This window comes from Mya arenaria, chromosome 12, assembly GCF_026914265.1.
Source record: "Mya arenaria isolate MELC-2E11 chromosome 12, ASM2691426v1".
Lineage (NCBI taxonomy): Eukaryota > Metazoa > Mollusca > Bivalvia > Myida > Myidae > Mya > Mya arenaria.
In genome coordinates, this window is record NC_069133.1 from 51,646,685 (window position 1) to 51,667,177 (window position 20,493).

The 20,493-nt window shown below is 34.7% G+C and overlaps 1 protein-coding gene across 1 annotated transcript; it reads left to right on the top strand.

Moving 5' to 3' along the window:
* Window positions 1-1,148: 1,148 nt before the first annotated feature.
* On the top strand, window positions 1,149-17,682 carry LOC128212321 (uncharacterized). The gene is made up of 8 exons (XM_052917719.1): window positions 1,149-1,873; window positions 11,957-11,996; window positions 12,329-12,593; window positions 14,164-14,270; window positions 14,571-14,702; window positions 15,248-15,413; window positions 15,887-15,987; window positions 16,327-17,682. The coding sequence occupies exons 1-8, from the start codon at window positions 1,859-1,861 to the stop codon at window positions 16,437-16,439; spliced, it is 939 nt and encodes a 312-aa protein (XP_052773679.1). The 5' UTR covers window positions 1,149-1,858; the 3' UTR covers window positions 16,440-17,682.
* Window positions 17,683-20,493: the final 2,811 nt, after the last annotated feature.

Genomic DNA, 20,493 nt, shown 5'->3' on the forward strand with positions numbered 1-20,493 from the left:
CCAAAGTCGATTCAATAAGAACTGAGAAGAGGAACTAAAAAAAATGTTCCATGAAAATTCAAGAAAAACTCTGTTTTATTAACATCTAGTTTCGTTAGTATTACAAAGTGCTTGCTGCCCGAAATAATCTTGGATTTATGTACTGTATAATGATTAATTAAACATTATTTAAGCACAAGAAGATGGAAGATACAAGCATCAGTGGAGATATAATTCCTGTATTTTTAGGCTACATATCATATAATGATCATGTATTATTAATAAAATACACACTTTCAAAATACCGTATACCTTCTAAAGGGAAGGACAGAGAAAAAATCGTTCATTGCGCTTATAATGCATCATGCAGTACATGAAATAAAAACCACCAGCAACTAGATATTTCAGAATAAATAAACAACATCACCCATATAATTTAAAAAAATACAACTTGCAGCTAATCGTCTCCAATTTCCAGCTTCTTATGCATTTGTAGTACACACATTGGTTTCCTCGTCAGGCCAGTTGTCATAGTTTTCTTGGATCTGTATCCACGATTTCATATATAACATTGAAACCAAATCAATTATATTTGTTATTTCTTTTATGATGGTCCTAAGTCCTTGAACCTAGTCATTGTAGAAGCAGAAAGTGTGAGATTGAAGTGTTTAAGCCAAAATTAGACGGATTCATTTCAATTGTTTCGTAAAAGTACTCAAATTAGAGTTTGTCGAGTTTAATTGGTTGACGTCGTAAGACTGAAATTTGTTTGGCCTTTTTTACTTGACGCTTCTATACTTGCAAATTTTTAACATCAATGAATGCAGTTTTAACCATCTAAATGCTCACAGATAATGGTGAGTGAATAAAAGCACTCTGGGAGGTGTTTGTGTACGTTATGATTTACAAGAGAACATCTAATTTCAAAAGCGGGCCCTCTCCAAACCGATTGAATGGAATAAAATCGATGTAATCCATTTGTCCGAGCATCAGCTAATCTGTTACGAACACACTATGGTCGCGACAAATACTTATTGTTCATGTAAAAGCTAGAAACTCATATACAATTCATAGAGCATTGATTGCAAAATCAAAGTCATTAACAATTTACACGTTGCAGTGCCGACGACAGTTGCAGCAATAGATATAATAAAAACAAGGGAGAAGCCTCTCTTATATCAGATGCCTTGGACATCGTCTTTCGGAAAGAGTGCATTTTGTATGCCATTCCGAGATCTAACAATTTACCACGACACAAATATAATGTAATAATACAATGAGCTCAAACAGGAAGTTTTCTATTCTTCAATGGCAATAGGACATGTTTTTTCTTATGTCAAATGAAATCTACTACAGCAGTATAAGGAAGGGCAAATGAAGTCAATTTCACTACCATAAACAAGGTGTGGGATACGGCAGTATATAGTGGAAGTTAATTATTACAATGTGTGAACTTTCATTGCTGATAGCCAGACTATATTTGGTGTAAAAACATGTAAGAAACTGGCGCAAGGTGAAATGTAAGAACTCTGAATTGAGACCTTATGATTCCAATACATATTTGAAATAAAGAGAGTGACTTTGTGTACCAACAGAAATATCGGTATATGAAAAAGGAAACTCGGAGTATCAAGTAATGTTTAAGAAGACTGACATTGGTTCCATTACATACTGTGTCAAATTAGGATATTTCAGTTCTGTTGTGTTCCCTGATCCAATGAGGAGATAAATATACGTAATTCCTTAACGCTCAGACAAATCACACCAGTTTGGCATGCGTTCTAAATTTCTGAATGATTTAAAGAACTTTAGCCCGTAATCATGGGTTGAACACGGTTTTTTCATAATCGATAATGTGAATTTGAACTTTGCAGTTATAATGGAAATATACTGGGTAAGTACGATGTCATTTTTTACGTCAGGGGATGGTGATTACCAGATTAAAATACTCAGTCCGGTGCATCTGTCTTATACTTTTTTGATATAAAATAATAATAATAATAATAATAATAATAATAATAATAAAAATAATAATATTACTACTACTACTACTACTACTACTACTACTACTACTACTACTACTACTACTACTACTACTAATTTATTATTATAGATAACTAAAAAAAAATCAAATGATTACTAGTACTAAAGAGTATGCCGGTTACATATGTACAATTATTTCGAAGTTTTAAATATTGGATTTATTTTTCAAACCATTTTTTCTTGAACTATTTTATTTATTACGTTGAGTTGCAATACCAAGGCCTACAATAGACATTGGATGTCCTGTGAAATCATTCTTTTGGTGAACTATTGCATTTTATTATATACTAAAATATTAGAGAAGCATTGAGAAAATATATATTAAAACGCATTTTTAGAAGCAAATTTACCGATTCGCTGGCATCTCTTATCTGAATAAATGGACTGAAAAACAACAACAAAATAAAACAAAAACAAATAAATAAAAAAATGGAAGCAAACAATATCAAGAACAACAGCAACGCCAACAAAAACAGGATTGAGCTCAAAAGTGTATTTTCAATAGTATTGAGTTGACTGTTCTACGTATAGATATATAGGTGTCTAGAAGGGAACATTGCATGTTTTAATGGGGCCTTAATAGGGGGCAAGATAAATGGAAAGCATCTAACTATTTCGGACTTGAAATTTGTGACTCGGTTTTTCGATTAAAAGTCACTTTAAATAAATAATTACATCATTGTCAAACTTAACACCGAGTTAAGAATATATTGCAGTGATATAAAGGCAGTTTTGCGAAATTGTAGAGCACTTTAAGGATATACCAGAGTCACTAGTATTTTGATAATGTTCCCACCATCTTGATCTGATTCATTCTTCTCTGTCCAGCGTAGATATTATCAAACGTTGTTAAATATTTGTAATGTATAAGAACAATACTCAGCAGCAATTTATTCGAGATTTGTGAGCCAGCATATCAAAATTAAAGACTTCAATTCGTAAATATTGAGTTTAAACAAGACAACTAAACGACAGTCGTGGAATGCCCATTCATTTCCCAACCATTGCCCATTAATCGCGTCTCGAGCGAGCTGACAAAGCGTGTATATTTTAATAAAATTTGCATTTATGTTTTACAACAAATAAACAAATAGACAATGTCGGAATCGTTATAAATAATTACTTTCTCTCAATATATTCTGGTTTGTATCTGCATGAATTACTCTTACAAGTCGATCAAAATTCGGGTCAAAACAGTCATTGTTAATAACTTAATATCGATATTTTCAATTTGTAATCTCGTGATACTATTTTGCTTCGTTTTTAAGCGTAATACCAAAGGTCCGATTAATCCGTTAGCTGTTTCAAGATCGTTTTCAGATTTCAATACTACTATAGTTAAGATACTGGCGATCATCCGCTAAAAATGAAAATCACATTCCTTGTTACTCTGACGTTGTTTATTATGAGACAATGTAACCAACGCTATCCTGGATGAAAACTCAAATCATTTTATGTATATTACTTTGTAAATTTCTGTTTTTATAATCTTTATTTAAAAATACACATGCTTACCTTTAAAGGTATAAAAAAACGTACCAAAGCAATGCAGTCTAGCACCCTATTGCCCCAACTATTGGTTGGGAATTGTGTGCATGAAGGGTACCTTCGAAATTTATTCTGCGTAAATCATTGGAACTTATGAGATGCACGAACCATTAGAAAGATCGTGTCGTATAGTGGTGCCATCCAAGTAAACCAGATAAATCGTTGTTAATTACAAGTCGCCACCAATTTATCAAAATCTTTTCCGTATGTTAATTTTAGAGTTGTCACATCTACCATATTAAGGTATAAATTCTAAACAATTGACTTTGCATTGGACACTTATAACTATGTAATTTGTATCATTTGTATATATCGGCCTCGAAATAAAGTTAGTTATTCCACGAAGTTGAATCAGCTAAATCACTTGATCGAATCAGCAACACCAAGAAATTCATTCTGTCACAATAAAACAATACTGTTTCTGTACTACACACGATGGCATAGATCAACAATCTGAAACAGAGCCACCAGCCAGCCGTTTCCGGACAGTGTAAATTCCTCCCGTCAACTTAATGCTGTCCTAAAAGGTTCGATGGAAACGATACCAATTGCTCTGTTTTACTACCTTTTAGTTTCTTTATTACCGCAAAGACTGAGATGTCTGACATAAAATAGAATCCTTCATTTTCGCGTCCATTTGCTAGACTAACACAAGAGTGTGTGGTGTTTAACTGTATACATATATAAAGTGTTATTAGATAAGCTCCAACATAAGCTTTCATCAAGAGGATGGCAATTAGTGTCTATACGTGTGTTAATCATATTTTTTACCAAAATGCGTATGTGCCGTTTGTTCAGGTCAGTATATTTCTCTTTCAAACAGGTTACGTATTCAACACATCTGTTTAAACTAACTTGGTTGCAAAAGGTATCAGGGTGCTTCCACAAACATTTGAATACATCAAATGCTAGACGATGTCCGTTACATTAGTGGGTGGTGGGGGACGATTTATTACAATAAGAAGTGTCAATATTTGTAAGTAAATTTGAACTTATTTATTTTACAACGATTGTGAAACAAGTTAGTACAACATTATATTAATCACGCTTTTTGGCACAATGTTACGCGAGATGGTGGTGTTGCGTTGTGTGGGAATTTAGAGTACAAGGACAAAACCCACTTATCCCGCTTGGTGTCCACAAACCAAACTCACATTTTGAGCCCATGCCTGATATCATACCTGGGTCGCCTGTCAAATTTCGTTTATGATACATACGAACTGTACTGTGTTGTTTGGTGCTCAGATGGATTTCAAACATCAGTTTTGACCAGACGATGAGTCAAATGCCTGTATGTGTAGGCTTCACAGCTCATATTTCAAAAATGTTATGCATTTAAACTGCAAACTTTTTAAATAGTCTATACCTACCCTGAGGGTAGTACAGTGTGATAACAATTCATTGCACTTATTCACCATACAGTATTTAAAATATAAAACAAATATCAACTGAATATGTCAGTATATATAAACAATATCACCTTTATGCTGTTACATATCTTACAATTAAATAACTTAATTTTAAAGCATCTAAGGCGTTTGGAGTACAAATAATGTTGTCTTCGTCCGGCCAACTGAAATATTTTTCTTGGATCAGTATAATCATTTTCAAAAATAAGCATGGACAGCTTAGAAGTGTCTTAAAAATGTTAATTGCGTATGGTCCTAGGTCAGGAAACACGGACAGTATATTAGCAAAAATGTTGACAGTATTGCCAAACTCTTTGCATGACTACTGGTTAGGAAATAAAAAATAATTTAATAAAAATAACATTTGATCTAACATGTGTTTTTAAATTTTGAAATGTTTATACACAGTTGGACGCAGTTGAATCAATTCTCTAAGGCGCATTTATGTACTTAATTGGGAACTGAATCTAAAATGTCTCCTTTTGACATCAGACTATATAATACATTCAAGACAAGAATGATTCTCATTTTTGAGCAAAGCACATGCATTGCGTGTTCTTTTTATAAACGGAATTACTTCTGGCGTACACTACAATATTTAATGGGGCGTCGTCGTCGGACAGAAACCAGTATATTTGTTCTTGGTCGTTCATACTTGACGCTTCTATACCTGCTATTATTGAACAACAGTGGGAGTTTGAATACTGTTTTGTACATCAATGTACTCACAGACGGATAGGTTTCAATACATAAAAGCACTGTGGGAGTTATTTTTGTACGTTATTATTTACAGGCGAAAACGTTTTCACAGTGCCGCTAGAAAAGGAACGAAATCGATGTAAGCTATTTGTCCGAGCATTAGGCTAATCTGTAACGTACAAACAATTGTCGCGAAAATAATTATTTGTTCACGAAAACACTAGGCATTCATATGAAGTTAATAGTATATTGATTGCGAAATCAGAATACTTAAACAATTAAAACGCTATTGCCGCAAACATTGGCAGCCAATTATAGATTATATGAAAATTCTTCACTCATATCAGGTACTTCTGAACAAATTGAGCAGACATCGCATTTCGGAAAGGATGCATTGCGTAAGAACATCCCGAGATCTAACAAATGGCAGTAAGTTATTTAATTCACCATGCCGAAAATATAATGTAATGCTACAACGAGCTGCAACAGAAAATTTGCCTTTCTAATGCACTGAAACATGCTTTATATAGTCTCAAAAGATATATACTAATGCAGTAAAACAATCGCAATGAAGACACTATCTCCAACATAGAGAAGGTGTGGGTTAAAATTTAAAGACACGATTCATAGATTTTGAGAACTTTCAATGCTGATACTTTTCTATATTCGGTTTAACAAAAGGACCGAAGTAAAAAGCAGGTAAGAAGCTGAAGCAAAGTACAATGTATGCATGACCTGTTAATTTATGCGTTATGATATTATTACCCATGGGTCAATAAATCCATAGGACACGATAAAAGGTATCCAGAAAAAAACACGACTGAGTTTTTTGATAAATTGATGTTGCATATTTTAGAAGGTATTTTTCTTTTTGTTCCATTAAATACATATCGAATCAGGGTATTTCAGTGCCATGATTCCTGTTCCATAAACACATGAAAGCGCGCTGAAAGCCTTGAAAGGCTGTGGGTACGACAAGCATGTTTTTTGGGAAGCCTAAAACTGTAACTTGCAACAGAGCCGCTAGCCAGCCATTTCCGGATAGTGTCAATTCCTCCTGAAAACTAAAATTTGCCGTCCTAAAAGGGTCCATTAAAACAAAACCAATTGCTCTGTTTTACTTCATTCTAGTTCCTTTATTACCACACAATCTTCATCGTCTGATAAACATAAGAGTCCTTCTTTATCGTGTCCATTTGATGGACTAAGACAAGATTGAGTGGTGATTCATCGTATAAATGTTTAACGTGTAAAGTAAAACGTATAAACTGATACAGAGCCTATAGCCAACAATTTTCAGAGGGTGCCAATTCGTCCCGATAAAATATACTGTTCTAAAAAATTCCGTGAAATGAAACCAGTTGCTCTGTTTCTCTAGATTTTCTTTTAGTTTCATCATTACCACTGCCATCAAAAATAATACGTCTTAATCGCGTCAATTTAATGTATATATGTATACATTGCTACTAGATAAGATCCAGCATAAGCCTTCGATAAGTGGGTGGAATTCAGTGCCTGTACGTGTGTGGATCATATGATATATTGACAAAACGCGTTTGTGCAGTTTTTTCCGGTCCATCTTGGTAAAATATCTTACAATTTCAGTATGAATGTAAATGATCAATCTCAGTTTGCCTTTTACATATACAGTGAAAAAAACACATTGATTCAAATTAACTCGGTACTTGACGGTATCAGGATGCAACTGGAAATTTTCAAATACAATTTATGCTGTAAGTCCTGTGAGCCAAAAATACTTGTGTCTGCGAGCTCAGGTTATATAGTATGCTACTTATGGGGTTTGATGAGTTGGGGAGTATCAACTAGATGTTATAACTTTTGAAAAGTGAATACACGGGTTACCATGGATTTTATTACTGTATAATGCCTTACTTAACTGCCATTAGGCATTATATATCGACTTGTGTAATCTAAAATGTTATAAAGTTATTAATGATACATATCTGTGAAGATATAATTGATCATATTAGTACCTTAGTTGATTAATGACGTTCAAGCATCATTTCAGACAAAAGATGAGTCACTGTCCTGTATATGTAACCTTTGCGCTACAACATTTTAAAAATATCTTACTTCAAATAAAATATTAATAATATACACATGTATCATTTGAGGAAATTTATAGCAATTGATGTTTATTGTTCTTATGAATGATGGTGTATTTGAAAATACGACAATCACTAAAGATATTCGTCTGAAATATAAAGTTCCCTTTAACTATTTTGCAGAACACCACCTGCAGTTTACAATCTCCACTTTTCAGATCATAAATCGTTTGCAGTACTCATACAGGTTTCCTCGTCATGCCAGTTTCATTGCACCAATATCAACATTTTCAAATATGATCAGTAAAAAAATAGTATTTTCTCAATTAAAACTTGAAAGAAGCTAAAAAGAAATTTCAATACCTCATGTGTATACAACTGATAAAACGTTACAACACCAATTGCCAGCCAAAAATCAAGTAATACAATTACAAATTGATAGTCGTTACCAACGGATGGTTAAAAAAATCATACAAAGCGTAAGTTGCCTTAAGACATTCATCGTAAGTTATTCATTTACACTTGGATTGCCATTTTATGATGTGATTATTTCTACATATCTTGTCACGTTTGGTTATACATAATTCTATTTATTGTGTGTATATTGTAAATTCAAGGACAAAATGATACTCATCTTCGATTATATTACACAAATGAAATTTTCCTTTTTCATAACAAAAAGCTCTTGGCTTGGGACCATCTACGTCTGGGTTATTTTTCATATGTAATGTTATTGACCTTGCTACGCCGTGGTAATGAATGTAATGTTAGAAATACGAACTTGTAAACAGATGAATTCTTACCTTTACATTTAAATATGACATGATACAACATTATATTGCAAATATACCGATGAGTGTATGAAGGTACCAAGCAACATCAAACAATATCAGAAAATGGTTCATTCTTGCATTATCTCGGAATACATAAAAGTCGAACTAGCATGATATGAATGCATTTCAATATTCCGTTACTGAGCAATATACAAAAACTAAGGATATAGCTTCATATGATGAAAAATAAAGGACAACCAAGAAAAATACTGACAATGACAAATTATGCCTAGGTCACAGAAAAAATGTCAGAAATATAGATGATGATGTAATATCCATTGCATGGCTACTGTTTAGCATGCAAACTTCCCAGATGAAACTTATCTGAAACCATATTTTTTTTTTATTTTTTTAATTGTCAACATTTTCAAAACCGGAAGATTGAACTATTTAAGCCGAAACTGTATGTAATTGAAAAGATTTTAAGCTGCTGTAGCTCCGTACTCGTACTACATTACGATGTTGTCTTATTGAATTGGATGACGTCGTGGGACAAAAACCAGGATATCTATTCCTAACATCAAAAACACAATGGTACTTATCTATCTTTGATCCCATAACTTAAATGGCATATTCTTTACTGGCGTATGCTCTTCAACACTCTCAAGGGTGTCGTCGTGGAACCGATGCCAGGATATTTCTTTCTGATGTCTTCTTGGCCTTTCGCACTCGACGCTTCTAAACCTGAAAAATAATTAGTTGAACAGTGAAAGATGTTCCATCTATTTATTCACTTTGAGTAATTTCAACCACAGTAGGAAGTTTTAATGTACGTGATGATTTACAGGAGAAAAGCTTTTTACAGTGGGCTGCGTAAGATCCACTTTAAAAGGAATACAATCGATGTAAGCCCATTGTCCGAGCATCCCTGGTGGTATTAGGCTAGCCTGTGTCGTACAAACAATGGTGACGAAAATGACTTATTATTTGGAATTTATATCAAGTCAGAATTATATTGATTGTTTTATCAAAACACGAAAATAACACGTAACACGTATCGTATTTCGGAAAGAGTATATTCACACGATGATTCCGAGAACATTACAATAGGCAGTGAGTAATCTAATTCACCATCAAAAAATTATGATTTAACGCTTTAAGCTTCAATAGAAAATTTGCATTGACAATAAGATATATCTTTGATTGTATTATTGGAAATCCTCTTATGCAGTACAAGCAAGGGTATCCAATTAACATGGTAAAAACGTGTGTGATAAAGTGTGAAATACATGATTTATATATGTTGTGAACTTTCAATGCTGATAATTGTAAAAAGAGCCCAATAAGCAAGAAAGACACTCTATACAATGTATTGGAAGAACAAGAAAGGTGAAGTGTTAGTGTATGTTATAGAAGACTGAACTCAGTAAACAAAAAGGCAACTCTTAGTTTCTAGCTGAGGCGTCGGTGTATGTTTTAATAGGCTGTCATCTGTTCCATTACATGCTGTGTCAGTTCACAATATATAAGAAGTGTTGTGATCCCCGTACCGTTAAAAAACTATACATGATTCATTACAGCTCAGAAAAAAACACAGCTTGGACTGCTTTTAAACTTTCAAAATGATTTGAACGAAATTTGTGATCAGGAGTTGAACAATATATGGTTTTCAAAACTAATACTATTACGGGGAATAGTTCATTTTTACATATCACATTTATGACCGTGAACATTGCAGTAATAACGGAAATGTGCTGGGTATTAAGATGTTATTCATAAAAGACAAGACATTAAACTGACCTAATTAAATGACTTTTGTGCATGTATCACAGTTTATATTTATGATAAGATTGTAATTTTGTATACGCAAAGATCGTCTGATCTTCTAAAAATGTTATACAGAAAAACAATCACGCCGATGTTGTTTAACAAAAAACTGTTTCCTGTTACCATTTCAGACATTCTCAAGCAAACACAACATTAAACTTAAAACTAATATGAACTTTGCGAAGTTGGAGAACACACTGTAATGATTGGCCAGAATCTCATGTTGTGGAACAAAAAACAACAACATGATATTGTATTATCATATCTGTTATGAGTAGAAACTTAACATTACAATATGATTAACCATTTGTTATGTATGGATATTAAATGCATTTCAATGAGAAAGACTTACCGTGTTCTTTCATCAAATTAGTTCAGCAAAATTTATATACATCGTTGCGAACATTACTAACCCTAATCTCTTTATGCAAAATAACTCTATTGTTAGACGAAAGCAGTTGTATATAACATTAATTATTGATTGTAATCGTATGAATTAATGAGGTTTTCTGAGAAATATAAAACTAAGTACATGTCACGCTGTCCCGCATATGTCGTGCAGTCCTTCACCGACGAGGAAAAAAAGATCCAAAAATAAAGGTCCAGGAAAGAATAAATCGATAGTTAGAAAGCTTAATGGACTAGAAGACAAAAGATCAACACAAGTTATGAATATGCCTGCGTTTGTTACGAAACCTTTTATGATGTTCACTCGTGGTAAAAACAAACTAATATAATATAACATAAGTAACATAAAAACAGTTGGAAGTAATTCATGAGCAGGATACAAGTATGCAATTTGAGTGCCAACTACATGCTTTCAGCGTATCTCTTTTTGGTTTTACACATTTATTGGTGATGCCATTTTGCTGACGTTCAGGTTTAAAAGTTTAACAATAACATCTTATACCACAGCAATCTAATTTATTTGTTTAATATATAATACTTACTAACTTAGTCGATGGATTGTACCTAATTAAAAATAAATGATACCAGCCTTTTAGGTCTGCCATTGCAACTATTATTAGGGTATATTGACATGTTAGACTTGCTTAATGTTGGTTCAGATACCATACATTTAGACAGACAGCATCAAACAACTAATGTCCATTCGCTTAAGCTGTTGTTGTATTAAACTACAGTTACTTTAAAACATTATTGAAAACATTTTGTTGAATCAGCAAAATAAATTTTATATGAAAATATTTAAGACCGAAAATTGAAACGTAATTTATCTGCATTTCCGACACTCATAACATACAGGAACGTTTAATAAGTTTAATATTTGACAAAAAGGTTCGTATATTTTAAGAGTAGAACATTAATCTAATGACTCCCACTGCTGAAAACAAATTGGGAACACCGTAAACCACACATTATTGATGCCAGTTAACGACAACGCGTCGCCTTCAAATAAACGTCGTGGAAATGCTTAACAGAGATGTCAACACTAAAACTAATAAATATCTACAGTGCGTCTAATAGTGTATATAAATGGTAAACGACTGTATTATAAAAAATAGTTCAACACTAAAATGATGTAGATCATGATATGTACCTCTGAAAAAAATATAGTACATATTTTAAATCATTTTCTTTATGCTTTACACAGACAAAGATCGTTGTGGTGATCGCTGCCGTCGCCGACCTAGGTAGGTTTAATGTTGACGTAATGTTTTTGGGTGCGCATGGTCGTATTGACTTGCCATTAATTAGTGAAACTATCATTATTCTAGCAAAGAAAAGAAATAAAATTCTGTATAAAAAGAAAATGAAAGATGTAATACTAATACAATACATATGAAACAAGACACAAGGTATCTTTTATGAGCTTTGATACTGACAAATTCTTTGAGGTGAGGATCAAAGTGAACACCTCGAAATTTAATTCAAAATAATGACAATGTGTGAACTGTAAAAAGGTTGAGAGACCAATTCAAATATTATCATACCAAATTCATACTCATAAGCTCTGGAATTGCAGCGACACCCAGTCTATCGTGCGAGTACATTGTGGAGTCTCGGCGAGTCTCACAGCGTTACATTCCGGCTGTAAGCCCTCCCCGCCACTTGAACGGCACATGCGACATTCCCGGCCGCCTCAGAGACCGATGGACGCTATTGACGCCCGATCGCGAGCGACTGCGTATCCGGGCACACTCAATGACGGCGAGGTATCTCGGAAAAACCAACTTGACCAGGATCCGCTACCGGTGTTTAGAGAGTAGGGGACACACATTTCTTCTCGGGTAAATTGTCTATCCATATATCAATGATACATAATTATGAAAAATTGACGACGAAGGAATGTAGTCATGTCGACTTGTTTATGCCGATGTGACGATTTATATCCAATTAAATGGATGTGGAATGACGAAACACGTAAGAGCGGTATAAAGTAAATCGCCTATTTGTGAGACAAACGCCCTATAATGACACCTGCTATACAATAATGTTATCGCAATCTGGTTTGACCGTTGGGTATTACTGGGATCACTTAGAGCAATTGATGTGAACGGCTTGGCAGCCATCGCTGCTGGTCCGCTCGGGTGGAAATGGAGTCAGAATTAATGAAGCCGAAAAAATAACCTTCATTATGAGCATCATGTCATTTTAGCTTGTTCTTAAACATCGCGACGGTCATTAATGAAAGTGGATGAAAACACATTTTACTTGTAGCCCGTGGCGGATAGTATGAAACGTAGTTGAATCGTGCGCCTCTCTGGCAGTTGATGGAAGAAAGGCTGACTCTGATTTACATGAATTGCCTGAATGGCTAATGGAACCACACTCTGTCACATTGAGAATTATGTGTTTTGTATTTCTCAGTCCGTGCTTTAATCGTGTGGAAGGTCCATTCGTGATTTATGCATGAGGATATTAGATGGCCTCGGTCAATCATTTATAAAAAATGTTTTACTCTAGACATTGACTTTAATACAAAATAAAAATACTTTTATTTAGTTTGAATTTGACAATTACAAGGATGTGAATCAAATATGAGATTGGCTAATAATATGTAGCCGTATTTTGCTATCCTTCCGTCCGGTTGCTGGTTGAACGGATGTCAAAACTTCTTGAAATGTATCCATCAACCTTTCACTTCCAATGTTTAACGCTATTCATGAACACATTCATTTTCATTTAAACGTGCTGTTTTAAAAAGAAATAATTCAAGGGGTTCGGGAATTTATTGACATTTTAAGACAATTCCGAACTTCAAATGTGTATCTGAAATTGTTTTAACCAATATATATCAAATTCTGGTGATTAAAATTATAGTGAAACTAAAGGCATAATAATGTACGTTCTCGGAGAATGATGTTATCAATGGTTCTATAAACTAGCTGGTATGTCTACATGTTTCCAGAAGGTTTAGAAAAATAGATTAAACAATACTACTATTCCAATATTTTAGACAACATAAGTTCACGTTGATATAATTAGTACATATGGATTTGTGCAATACAACATTTTGTATATTATATAGTTATATCGTTATAGAATTATGGGAGTAAAGAATGGCTGTGAAATGTTATGAATATATAAGTCTTAAGCTATTAGGCGGAACATAATACGCCGTACTTAAAAATCAACAATAAAATATTCAGTAAGGTGGCTGCCTGTCACCCATGTCGTTCCTGGCTCCTGCACCAACAATGACCATCTCTTAACAGATTCATGTACTGGTTTCGCATATCTAGTCATACATTCCTCATAACGTGCCTTTAGATTAAACAAGACTAAACTTCAAATTTAAACTAAATCTAACTTATCTTAACTAAACTCATATTAACTGAACCGAACACTTGATTTCAGCACGGAGACAAGCATAGGGATCCAGGGTTCCGGTGTTCTCTGTCTGGGGTTTGCTGCCATCTTCGGGAACAGTGTTGTCGGCGAGTACAGCATCGTCAGGCTCAACGGTAACATGCATGGTGTCCTTGTCGTAAAGCGCGTCAAATGAAACAAATAATTATTATGTTCATAATGTTGAATGCAATCTATGTTTATTAAAAGTCAATTGTTGATGATTTCCTTTACAGTCGTATAATCAAGAACAATTGATGTTGGCGTAGATTATCACGGGCGGGAATACGAAATAACTCACTGCCAGTTTGATAACAACGTACATATATGCGATAATAATTACATTTCTTTGTTTGAACTGTTTGAGAAACACTTGTGATACCTTGTATTGAATTTCAGCGATATTTATGTTTCAGCGGTTGGATATGAGGGTCACCTGCTCGGCCCACAACTCCTCCCTCGTACCACCGTTAACTGGCCGACACTGAATGACACGTGCGTTCAAGCCGCGGACCAGAAAGATGACTACGCAGAAATTGTTCGCGCAGGTAAGATGAAACAATCAAGAAATATGCATGTACAGTATTGTGAAACTACAAAATGTTCGTTGAGTTGTACAATACTTTAATAATTGACTTATATACGACACAATGTAAGTTCCGCAGTAAAAATATTGTGAAACCCTAGGTATACGTGTACGTGTAAAATTACCCAGCCATTCCTTTTGAACAGCCACTAGTATTTAGTATTATATATATAGCGTAATTGTAAGCTCACTGACACTCGCAATCGAGTTCCCCGTGATTTGTTTATACCAGTACCGTTGCGTTATATGTCAGTTTGCTCGAGTCTACGTGTTAAACTTGTACCTTTTACACAAACCTTTAATGACATAGATTGTAACGAAGTCGGCACGTACACGTACAAGTAACGTATACGAAACGTTTATTTATAATACAATCGGAGTGAAATCTTGGTGAAATGTCACGCTCGGTAGAAAATTGACGTCATACAGTTCAATTTCATAAATAATGGACAAACAAGTTATACACTTAAATGTGTTTATGTTGTGCTACATTTTGCTATTTTTCAGAGCGGCGTTGCGTGTTTCCAGACGAGCTTCATCGCACGTGGAATTTTACGCACCATAAGGCCAGGCACGTCACGTTCGCAGAGAAGACGTTTACGTTTACGTTCATGGACGGACGTGAGCACAAATTTGACTGTAACGTAAAGGAAGGTGATATCTACGTGCTGCGGTGTGTATACGTTAATATGTTAACATGTTTTAGTTCTGATGAGCATGTATTGTAAGACGAACGCCATAAAGCCGTATATTGGGTTACAAGTTTAATGCAATAAACTTCATGATATTTGAGTTTTTACCTGCAAATCAGACGAGATTCTCATAATCCTGGCATTTTCAAACTTCAATATATCATTTTTAACACATAATTGGTTTCCATTTTCTCACTAGAGAGTCTCGAAATGATCTGAATACCCTGCATATAGTTTTAATTGCGTAACCAGCTTAAGACCAACGCTGTGTGTTTCAACTAAAATCTGTTTTCAATAAACATACATAAATCAAATGAGACTAAATTCACAAAACACGTTAAATTAGAAACTGCTACGGTAAAGATTGTTTCAAACAGTCAACTTGACGTTTCTAGGCAAGGTTGCATTTACTCACATTTCACAAAACACAAACTTGTTTTTCTTTTTCTTTTAGGGAGTTCGAATTCACAGACGGACAGGACGGCGTTCTCTGTTACAACATCACACGGCTCTTAGAAGACCCTCATTATAAATTCGAGATGGCTAGGCTTAACAGTATGATCATTATGTAGTTATTTTCCATGTATGTTTTTTTTTGTCATTAACAAGAAAAAAATATTGTAAAACAGGCAGCTTCCTAAGCAATGATGAAAATTGTTCAGAGGATGGATGTTAAATATAAACAAAATGATGCATTATATTTGTATGGCCTGTAAAGGCGGCAGATATGTATATGCTTCTTTTCGATCACGGGAGTTATGCACATAGATAGATGCGGTAGAAAAATGGCCGAACATACCTACGTCGTTAGTTATCAAACATCTAGATATTATATTTTCATTAAAATTCTTCTGAATATAGGCCTTTTTAAAGTTTTAATTATCTTTTAACCAGGCGGGACCCACATGGAAGGAATGGTTCGGCTTTTACCTGTTGGAAGGCCGGTAGCGCTTTCGGAGGACTGTGATTGGTTTGACAGTCCTGCTCGTCCTGAATTTCTTTACTAACGCACATTCTACTAATGTGGCTGTTCCAGGTTGTGTATACATGTTGTGATTAAAAGTAAAATCCATTCAGTGTGATTAAAAGTAAAATCCATTCAGTGTGATATCTCGGAACACAGCCAGGTGAAAAACTCTTGAATACAAACCAAATCACGAGAAAAACCTAAGTTGTATGAAAGAAAAACAGTTAATGTCATGACAAAGGAATTAGCTCAAATCAATACTAAGAAACCAGAAAAGGAACCGGACACTAGTGTTGACTCATATTGCAGAACAATGCTCTCTTTTGGTGAGCTGATATGATCGCTACTGACTGAACTGAACCTTTGATTCATCTTACTGTCCTTGTGTTTTATATAAAGCTGGTGAGATGAACATATTAAAGGCCTTATAGTACAATACTTTTCTTAATTAATTAATGTTCATGGATGTCGTGATAATAGCAGTTTATTGCAAAGAGAATGACCGCAAGTTCGGTTGGATAAGGCTATACAACTGGACCAGGTGTTAAGCAGCTTAAGATAATGTTTTTGTGACAATGCAATTGATCCTACCTGGAAGGAAACGATATGTGTCCTTAATGTGAACACCATTGTGACCGCTGTTATGAAGGTACCTTTTCATTGTAAGCAATTGTTTGCGCCTTGAAGAAGATTTACTAATCAGGCTTCATTGCAATGTAAACAAAGTCGTTGTTACATGCCGTGGCAGTGGACCATAGTTATTGTTGATGTTTTTTATTTAAAGTTTAAGAGTTAAATTATTAATTGGATTATCGTAAAACTACGTTTAGTTGACAGGATCTCTAGTTAACATTTAAATGTTGTTGTGCTGTTGATGTCAATAAATGTGGTTGGTTCTGACGTATTGTCACTGTACATATTTGTATATGCTGATATATGTGTTTGACCGTTAGTGTGCACTTTCCTTATCATATTATCAATGTTACTTATTAACTATAAGTCAATTAGTTGACACCACTATTCGTTTGCATTGGTTTGATTTATAAACATTCTTGAAATGTAAACAATTGCATTTGTTTCTAATTTTTTAATGTATTGCTTTGGAGTTGTAATTTGTTGTACGTGAAGAGCCTAATTCCCTATTGATAACGTTCGACAAGTTTACGAATTGAAGTTATATAACATAATAAAAATCCTTGGTTTTTGAAAAAAATATGAAAACTACTTCTATGCCCAATAGATTTAATACTTTCCATGAGTCAAGTACGTGGCACTATTTTCCAAAATTGCTTTGTTTTATTACCTCCTTATTGTTCTTTGTTGATTGTTAATAGTTTTTGTTAGTGAAAATAAAAATAACTAGAGCTGTCACAGGAGTGACGAATACCCCCAAATGCCGGTGTAACGTTGTAAAGTGACCCCCATAGAATAATGACCCCCCGGTCATTATTTTATATAAAATAATGACCCCCGGTCATTATTTTATATAAAATATTGACCGGGGGGTCATTATATTATGACTGGGGGGTCATTATATTATGACTCCTCACACGTAGAAAAATGACCCCTCACGTAGAAATGTGACCCCCTATAGAATAAGGACCCCCCCCCCAATCCAAACCTTGACCTAACCTATCTAAGGTACACTTGCACAACATAATTATCTTCATCCATAGACATCGGAGGAGAGATGGCACCCGTCCGTGCATGCGTCCATACTGCACGTTTTTTTTTGACCGCAGTTAGATGGAATTGATCCAAGCTTCAGGGATTACCACTACCGATGCCTATTTGTGTGGAAAGAAAAAATGGTTAAAGTCTCCGACCGAGAATCACTTGCCCCTCACCGTTGTGAGTTCGACGCCTACCAGGGTCGTGTATGGGTGACAGGCATACAAACTGTGCGCTGCTCAGTTTATCATTTAAAACATAGGCGATGGACTGCATAGGAACGTTCCATCAACAAAATACGCAACTACTTGTTGTAATTTACGGCCTGTTTGAATATCAACAATCAAAAATATTTATAATCACAGAACTAGCTAGTTTTCAGGGGGCGAGGGTGGCTGGATTTCAATCTAGTATCGTTGGACTTCTTACCAGAACTCGTCTAATCCTGATCTGATGTAACATACTTCGATAGCTTCCTCGCCTAAGAATCGAATCTGTGCAACTGGATTAGGAGTCAACTATATAAACCTCTCTGCGATTGAAATTAAATAATTATTAATTATACAAGCAGAATCACTGTAAGTGCACTGTAAGTGACAAGTGTTTGTTAGTGATTTGAATCATTTTCGTAGTCATCAAAGTTGTATAGTGATTAAACGTCCCACACAGATTAATGGAACTAGCAATGATGAATGACTTAAAAATATTATCCCTTTTTTCTTTTCATGACCATTCGAAAAGTGGTTTTAGAAATCATTTAGCACAAAAAGGATAAGCAATTCATGCAAAAGATCTGAGTTACAGGTTAATTACAGCAACCTCTTATTATCATAAATGTTCTTTCTTCCCCAGGACTGTGTACCATTGGAACAACCTACCACTTACTGTTGCCCTCCTCCCTACCCCTGAGCAGTTCAGTGCAGCTATATTTAAGAAATGAACGCCTTCTCGCGTCGGTTCACGATTATATGAATACAACAAGTCTCGTGCATAGTTCGTAAACCCCGAAGGGGTTTACGTTAACTATGCACGCTACTTGTTGTATTCATATACCCGTTGAACTATAGCGAGAAGGCGTTCATTTCTTATATTTATATTATCATTTATATTATTTCTACTTATATCAAAAGAATAATAGTCGATTTATTGGATTATCTTCTAAGAAAATCGATTGCATCTTATTAACACGACGATCGCGTCCGTTATTCGGAAGAGCGGTGGCCAGCCCATATGACGTCACGGAGACTTGTTTATTTCGTATGTGCCAATCAGATTGCGTGACGAAATATCTCGCTCATTTTTTGAAGGAATTTAACATTAACTTGAGATATATTTTAACCTTAATTAGAAGACGTGTCGCGCACACCACCCAGATCCGCTCGTCAAAGGTCAAGGTCACACTTGGAGTCGGCGCAAAATCCGTGTCCGGAGCATAACTTCTATATGGATGGAGGGATTTTAATATAATTTGGCATAAATGTTCTCCATGGCAAGGCGGTGTGTCGCGCGAAAAAATTATGTCTCTGTGGCAAAGGTCAAGGTCACACTTAGAGGTCAAATGTCAAATAACAAGTTCAAGGTTACATAGACCTTAAAACTGAAAACGGTTTCCGCTCAATAACTTAATTATTGTTCAACCTTCAGCTGCCAAACCTGATAGGATGATCACCCATATTGAGTAAATGACCCCTATTGTTTTTGGGGTCACAATATCAAAGGTCAAGGTCATTATCATTCTTTCATCTTCACAAATGTCCATTATGAATCTTTCTGTGAAAATTTAAACCTACAAAGCGGGCTCGACATCTGCCCGTGGGCATGCAGAATGTATTTCTAGTTAACCCTTTTAAACATTCTTTTAAATCTTTTTAAACTACTCTTTAAACCTTCTTGCGATTTTGACGCGCAACCATGTCTACGTCCCCGGGGGTGTTTGACATTACCGGAAGACAGACAGACAGACGGACGGACGGACAAACGGACAGACGGACGGACATACTTCTAATTTTGACCTAATATGACTCAGTTTTAAACTCACTCGAATTAACTAGCATTCTGACCAAATTTTATAAAGATTCATATAAAAATGTGGCCTCTAGAGTGTTTTTACTTTTGTGTGAATATAGATACGGGTCTTGGTAGCATTATCGTTGAATTTGCTAGATCTGATTTTATCACATGACATCGCTTGTTTTTCATGTAATATAATCATTACGAATTTCTTTATATTTAACACGTGTAATATAACTTTGACGTGACTCATTTCCGCCAATACATTCCATATAGAAAAAAGGCGTGAAAAGCGTGCGTACTCATAGCGTTAAAAAGGGTTTATTTTATATGTTTTATTTTTATGTTTTAAGTCATGTGATAAAACGAATCTCACATTCGTTGTCAAAAAATATAATATTTTATTAAACTCG

Excerpts from the sequence above, each read along its gene's own strand:
- LOC128212321 (XM_052917719.1), top strand. Across the intron at positions 12,594-14,163 it reads GGACACACATTTCTTCTCGG|CACGGAGACAAGCATAGGGA; the intron begins GTAAATTGTCTA and ends ACTTGATTTCAG. Across the intron at positions 14,271-14,570 it reads CAGCATCGTCAGGCTCAACG|CGGTTGGATATGAGGGTCAC; the intron begins GTAACATGCATG and ends TTTATGTTTCAG.